The sequence below is a fragment of the Electrophorus electricus genome, chromosome 21 (genome assembly GCF_041902795.1).
Source record: "Electrophorus electricus isolate QZ-2024a chromosome 21, ASM4190279v1, whole genome shotgun sequence".
Classification (NCBI taxonomy): Eukaryota; Metazoa; Chordata; class Actinopteri; order Gymnotiformes; family Gymnotidae; genus Electrophorus; species Electrophorus electricus.
In genome coordinates, this window is record NC_137517.1 from 2,557,501 (window position 1) to 2,565,251 (window position 7,751).

The 7,751-nt window shown below is 53.7% G+C and overlaps 1 protein-coding gene across 2 annotated transcripts in view; it reads right to left on the minus strand.

Annotated features, from left to right (window-relative positions):
* The window catches only part of syde2 (synapse defective 1, Rho GTPase, homolog 2 (C. elegans)), a 25,713-nt gene extending 20,542 nt beyond the window's left edge, over positions 1–5,171 (minus strand). Inside the window, exon 1 of one of the 2 annotated variants that reach the window (XM_081704389.1) lies at positions 3,166–5,171. In XM_081704389.1, coding sequence (XP_081560515.1) covers positions 3,166–4,954 — 1,789 coding nt within the window. In that variant the 5' untranslated portion in view covers positions 4,955–5,171. The remainder of the gene's footprint in view (positions 1–3,165) is intronic. The other variant, XM_081704388.1, reaches the window with a different exon arrangement.
* Between the last annotated feature and the right edge of the window lie 2,580 nt (positions 5,172–7,751).

Consider the following 7,751-nt stretch of genomic DNA (forward strand, 5'->3'; position numbering starts at 1 on the left):
GCTCCAAGGAAGCAACTGTTGTCAACCAGAGAAGCACAGCGCGTGGCGTTTAGCAGACAGCTTTTTATCATCCCAGTGTTGGAGCACTAGCTTTGGCTGCTGTGTTGATTTGTGTGTGTGTGTCTTGTGCTCGGTGCTGTTGCTGTGCTTGTTATAAAGGGTCTTTCATAACTGAGCATGCATGCACACACACGCAGGAAATTCCAGGCCACAGACACACACACACACACACACACACACACACACACAAGATAAGACCCACATCGAGGTCTACAAGGAGTCGTGTTAAGGGTATCCCTAAGGGATGTTGTAAATTTGATTGAACTCCTTGAAAACCTCAGCACCAGAGTTCCTGAAAAATCATTTGGGGGCAAAGAATGAAAGAAGAATCTAGACATTGATAAGTGACGATTCTTTTACTGGGGACTGATTTATGATTCTTCTGTCTGACACATCAGAGACATTAGCCATGCGTTTCCCTCCAGAACAAGAGCAACAGTCTCCTGTCTGACTTGGAACTGAATCATTAGCTCACTGTTCTTCAGAGGAGAAGAACCATCAACCTTCGCAGACTGAACCCTTTAGGAACCCTTTAGGAACCCGTTAGGAACTGGCGACAGCCTGCAGCAGGCAGTAAGGAAGCCTTGGTTGGAGAAACACGGACTTCTTTGTTTAGTAAACAGCAGAGAAATAAGAAACAGCAGAGAAATTGGAAACTTGTTTTGAAATGGCATGGCAGCCACGTGAACCACAAGTGAACTCTACACTGGAGAATTATCTTCACACCAGAAATAAACTCCAGACACAAGCATGACCTACAGATCAGCAGTGAACTACAGACTCAAAAGTGAGCCACAGGCAAAACGTGAACTCCAGACAGTCACGTGCCCATCTAGATAAGAAGTGATATCCAGGTTGAGCTGTGTCATTATTTAGAGTTTTGTCACTTTAACACATAGCAAACAACCCAGCGCGTGTCTGTGTGCACGTGTGTGTGTGTGTATTTCCACGTCCCCTCTCAATGCCTCGAGGGGAGGGGTTCCTACCAACACTGTCTCCTGTTCAAAACACTCGTAGCTCGAAGTATCCCAGCTCAATCTGGCTTGGATGCTACTGATGCCAGGTCAGTCTCTTCTACCCGAACCCTTATAATAATATCAGCATGAGAAGCAGCAGAATTGTTCACAGATCAGTGAAAAAGGTTAGTGGCCTTAGTGCCGCTGTTTCATAGTGCAGTTGGCACTGGATGAGGGAATGAGTGTTGTATTAAAGGTCAAAAGCACAGGGAGATCTCTCTCTCACACACACACACACACACACATATATATACACACACACACGCAGGAAAATTAAGCGTTATTCTCGTGTTCTGCACCTCGAATTAACTCATTTCCTGGGCGTGGAAATAATGGGTAGACAGATAGATCATTCTACCAAAGTCACCTAGTCATTTTTTTTTTACTATTTACTTAGTGTACACACACACACACACACACACACACACACACACACACGCACACACACACACACACACACACTCTCTCTCTCTCTCTCTCTCTCTAAGGTTACAGATACCACTTCTTAGGAGTAAAGATGATTGTTCTGCCATTTTGTCCTGCTGAATAGATGGTTTATTATTACTATTACATGTATCTGGTACCACTAATACCCAACAAAAGCAAACCCTCTACAACCAAGGACAGATAAACAGGCCAGTGGTGACGCATGTGCGCGGTTATCGCATGGCGACCCAACACCGGGAGCTCTGGAGGTCACCGATACACTGCATCCTTTTCTGGAGGTAACCTGAGGCCAAGCGGAAAGCTGTAATCCCAGCTGACCTGAATGAATGTGTAACCACTGCACACACGACACCGCCGTCAGGCAGCGGAGGAACCAAACGCAAACAAGATCTGCTGCAGAATTCCAAAATATTCCCTCCCCGAGTTTCATGTTTCCACGGTGCCGGACTGCATTGGAAAAGCGGCCCAGGTCATGGATCCCAGATCAGCTTTACTAAAACCTGAAGAAACTGTTTCAAGATCAGGAAGTGAAGTCTAGAAGTTGCAGTCATGTGCAAAAGCATCAAGTCCACAGTCAATGCTAATGGGCTCTTAGCCTCTCATACACACACACACACTCTCTCTCTCTTATACACGCTCACACTCTCTCTCTTATACACGCTCACACACACACTCTCTCTCTTATACACGCTCACACTCTCTCTCTTATACACGCTCACACACACACTCTCTCTCTTATACACGCTCACACTCTCTCTCTTATACACGCTCACACACACACAAACTCTGTTGCACACACACTCTCCCTCTCATACACGCCATCAGTCTTTGTCAGATGTGGTATTTTTAGGCAGACTAAAACACACACACACACACACAGAGTGAGAGAACGTGGAGAATGGTTCTCTCAGCCGTAAAGGGCAACGTGTGTTAAAGGGCCAGCAGTTGAAGACAAACGGTTCCCTTGCCACACACACACACGCATCCACACATACAGGTACATACGCACACATCCACACACACACACACGCATCCACACATACAGGTACATACGCACACATCCACACACACACACACGCATCCACACATACAGGTACATACGCACACATCCACAGTCCCGCACGTCCCAAAGCCGGTCCTGCGGCAGGGAAGCGTGCTAGATCTGATCTCAGGCCTACGGGACATCAGTGGGACTACCTAATCTGATCCCGGCCAGACCGCGCTTCTGTTGTGAGGGGGATTAGGACTAAACTGGACAGCAGTAATCTGCTACGCCATTCCAACACTCCTCCGCCTCTGAGGCAACCGTACAGGATTATTGCTAGAAGCACAGTATGGACCTTCATAACCACAGACCTGTCACCGTTAAATTGAGAGTGTAAAGAGTGTGATGTTAAGATGCACGGGTACGAATCCTCCACCAACATGCAACTAGCTACACACCGGTTACGTGAGCCTTCGTTAGTGAGGAAGATGAGGGATAGAAACATGACCCGCCACCAAAAAACAAAGACAGGACGTTACACGGAGTCGGGAAAAGAGGAGCCTTCGGCAGCCCTGCCCCCTTCCCCTTAGCATCCCCGGCGACGGCGGAGTGCAAAACCAGGATAAGGCTCCTCCAGGCCCTCAGCGGTGGGCGTACCTGGCTGGGGCGCTCCGGCAGGGCCCATGCTCCCAGGTTTGTCCCCGCGTGGGGCGCACACATGGCTGGGGCGCCCAGCCCACACCTGCCCCTCAACCCCGCGCGCGGAGGATCCGGCAATGCGTTGGCGCATCTCCGACGACAGCACACGGCCCCTGTGCATCCATTCCTGTAACTTGTTGACGGTGACTCCGGGCGGCCTCCCGACGCCAGCACCCGCGCTCTGGTTCGGCAGCTCCCGGCAGCGAGGGGCAGCTTTTACAGCCATGATACCGGGAAGAGCAGGCGGTCCGCACAGGTGCGTCTTCTCCTCACACACGTGCTCTGGCACGGGCACGGCAGCCTCCGCCATGGCCGCGTCCTTGAAGCGCGGCTGGCCGTCGCTCGCTGGACCCCCTGCGTCCGGCGCGACGGCCCCGGGGGCGTGGTCACTTCCCTTCCCGCTGTGCGCGCCGCCCCCGTTACACTCTGCGGGGTAGCGCACGCCCCCGTCGCTCGCAGACCGCTGCAGTATGCCCCTCCCCTGGGACGGGGCCAGGCTCTGCAGGCTACGGCTCCGCCGCGAGACCCCGCCCACCCCGCGGCAGCCCCGCCCACTCGCCGGCGGGACGTCGCTGTCCGCCGGCCAGGTCACGCTGTCGCGGGACTGGCTGGAGCTGCCGCTCTGCTCCGCGCAGCCGCTGGAACTGGACCGGCCGTCCAGCTCCATGTCGTGCATGGCGTTCATCAGCAGGTAGAGCGCCTCTTTCAGCCGGTTCCTCAGCCTGTCCGTCTCCCGCGTCGCGTCCCGGTCCGACCGGGACTGCGAGGACGTTTCGGCCGGCTCATCAGGTTCCGGGTTCCGCGTGCCGCACTCGTAAAACGGAAGGATTTCATTGTCATAATAGTCGTCGTCCTCGCTGTCCACGGAGTGGTGACGGTCTCGAGAGCTCGCGAGAAGCGAGGTCACGTCCGCGCGGACCACTTCCAGCTCGGTGGGGAAAAACGTCGGACTTTGCAGCGCCGGCATCCTGAAATCTCGGCAAAGTTCGAGGGAACTTTCAACAGTCCGAATTAAGTCGCTTTCGTCGCCGTTCCTGCCGATGTAATGAAAAACGCGAGGGCGGCCGCAGTTATGCGTTCGCGTCCCACCGGCAGTGACGCCGCTCTCCGGTAGCTGATCGCCGGTACAGTTAAACCTGCTCACGTCTCTCGGGATGAATGAAGCGGCATCGTAGCCGAGCGCAGCTCTCTCGCCGGTCCCACTGCTCTCCAAACAAGGTTCCCGGCCGTCTGCGGCTTTAACGGCCCCTCCGTGCTCAAACCGAGCACTCGCGCCGCTCCCGAAGCCTATGCAGTCTCCTCTTGCGTGCCGCCGCGGTAACGGCCCGGGCTTTGACAGGCAGACCTCCTGTCTGTGGAATCGTTTCACGTCGCCTCTGTCGCTCCTCCCGTCAGGGACTTCGCTTTGAACAGAGACCCCCGAGCGCGTTTCATTATCTGGACCTCCGAGGCTCGGCGCCCCGGTGTTTACGCGCATGCTCGCCTCGCGGCGGGGGGACGCGCCGCCCGACACCGCCGCGCCGCGGCCACCTAACCTCCCAGGAGGGCTGTGGACCCCCCCGTTAAAGCCGCTCCGCTTACCTCTGCTCGCGGCGGACGCGCAGTCCCGCTCCGCGCTCGGGACTGCTCGCAGAGCCTGCGCGGCGCCCGCTTGGGAAACTACTTCTTTACCTTCAGCTGGCGTCCCCTTCTTGGGTCTCTTCCCTCGCAGTTTGGCGAATAAAGTTCTGCGCAGAGGGTCGGCCATCCCGCAGCCTGCCGGCGGACCCCCGGCTTCAGCGCGGCTGCGTCGGCGCGTCGGAATCGCCTTTCTGGAGCCGACGAAGCCCCGGAGAGCGCGCCATGCTCCGCTGTCAGCGCTGCGCCCAGTTAGCCGCTAGCTGCAGAGTGTGTGTGTGTGAGAGTGTGTATCCCTCGCTCGCTCTCTCCTTCCCCCGCTCAACCCCTTCCCTGCTTGCAGTTCAAATGCTTGAAATATTTTCGGGCGGGGTGAAAGGTTACGGGCGGATTGCGCAAACTCATTCGCAAACGCCGAGGACGAGATTGTAGTGCTGCAAAAAAAAAAAAAAAAAAAAAAAGAAAGACGAAAGCGCATTCTCACGAAGCAAAACTTATAACAACTCGACTTCAGAAACTAGAAGCCTTCTTATTAGGGCCTTTTAATGAAGGTTAGTTTTCTTCGTTAGGTTCAAAGCAGCAACACGTCAACTAAACGCTCCACGTGTTATGGCAGTAGCCCGCGGTTCTGCTGAGGTCGTGCTTATTTGGAATAATAATATAGCACGCAGTCATACACAATCGTCACACTAGCGGCCTGTGTTTGTAGTAATATTCGGTTCGTACGGAGATGTGTTCAGTACGCTGCTGCTTTTCTCGGTGTTTGTTTACAAGCTTGCCCGTGCACGCAGAGCCACGCATAGCAGAAACGACCCGAATAGTGCTCGCGCCGTTCGTCCCTTTGTTCCTTCCTTTGCACGACGCGTCACGCCGATTCTGAATCGCCTTATGACCGCGCAGTAAACGTCATTAACCCTTCCAGGAATCCTCCACCTGTTCAGTCTTGCCCTTGTCCTGACCAGACCTCCACAGCTACACCCAAACACAGGACCGGACCTCGTGAGCTACGCCCAAACACAGGACCGGAGCTCCCCAACTACGCCCAAACACAAGACAGGACCGGAGCTCCCCAACTACGCCCAAACACAAGACAGGACCGGAGCTCCCCAACTACGCCCAAACACAAGACAGGACCGGAGCTCCCCAACTACGCCCAAACACAAGACAGGACCGGAGCTCCCCAACTACGCCCAAACACAAGACAGGACCGGAGCTCCCCAACTACGCCCAAACACAAGACAGGACCGGAGCTCCCCAACTACGCCCAAACACAAGACAGGACCGGAGCTCCCCAACTACGCCCAAACACAAGACAGGACCGGAGCTCCCCAACTACGCCCAAACACAAGACAGGACCGGAGCTCCCCAACTACGCCCAAACACAAGACAGGACCGGAGCTCCCCAACTACGCCCAAACACAAGACAGGACCGGAGCTCCCCAACTACGCCCAAATACAAGACAGGACCAGACCTTCCGAACTACGCCCAAACACAACACAACACAAGACAGGGCTGGCCCTCCCAAACTATGCCCAAATACAGGACCGGAGCTCATCAGCTATAGCACTATACAGGACAGAAAATGCAGACATTTCTCCATCTTATTCCTATATACCAAAATAACGTTGAGTTAAAACCCTCCAGATGTAACTTTTGTATATCTGATCACTTACGTGCTCGAGTGTTCAGTGTCTAGGTGAGTCACCAGAACCGATTCTCCAGATCGCATTCACAGAAGGGCAGGTGTAACATTCTCCCAAAGTTTGTCAACATTTAAAACCTTTTATCTACTTAACACTCAGTGTTCATTTTTCACATGTGCACACTGGCTGCTACAAGTGATGGTTGCATACACACAGCAGCGAGATCTGAGCATGCAGACATCACCACAGTCATAAAAAACCTCACATCTGCTGCACAGTGGCTTCATACAGGGAAAGATATCCCAGACCACCTTAATGGCCAGCAATGTGTTAATGTAATGTATTTGAAAATTTGACAGTAATTGTGCAGTATTTCTGTCGGTGTTCGTTACCACACTACAGAAGAGGGGGCTGGCGTTCTGACACGGGCCCCACTGAGTGAAGGCAAAATCAAGACCAGTTGCACAAGACACAGCAGAAACCTTCTTCTACCAAACAGATGAGCCTCTCTCGCCGCACTGCTGCACTACTGAGAAGATCCGTGCACGAGCAGGATACCGAGAGATCAGATACGGGCAGAGACGAGCACATCTGAAAGGATTAGAAGGATTTACAGGAAAACACAACTCTCATGCATGCGTGGGTGTGTGTGCGCATGCCTACCTTGTCTGAGCATCTGTGTGGTACAAGTCACAGCCTGCAAGCGGTTGCAGGGGGCTGGGTTAAGCAAGGAGAGCGAGAAAAACAAGGGGGAGATTGCTTATGCTCCAGAGAGTGGGGGGTGAAGTTGGAGTAGTCTTGACTGGCGCAGGGTTCCTTAGGCTGTTTGTTCTGAACGTCTTGTTTACCTCCCACGCGCCAATCCTGACCTTCCCAACCCCAGCACACAGCTTCACGTCTGACTCGCTGAGAACACAACAGAAGACGCCTACAAAACTACGTCTCTTAGAAGACAAACGCATCCGACCACAACAGATCTGCGAGTGTGCCACACACGGTGGCCAGGACCGGCCTCTGTCACCAGGGTCTTATCGACGTACAGCGTGCAGACACAGAAGGGCAGAGGGGGTTTGTGCCAGACTGCGCAGGTACGGAACGCACAGCCGTGGGGATATGCTGTTCTATTGTCGCGGTTTCTGACGGACCAGCGAGAGATACCCTCACTTTGACACCAGTAACCCCTCTCTTTTCTTACACACACACTCTTTCTCTCTCTCTTTGTGACCAAAGAGCAGAACATCTGCTTTGCTGGCCAATATTCAGAAGGGCCATGCTGCTAAGTG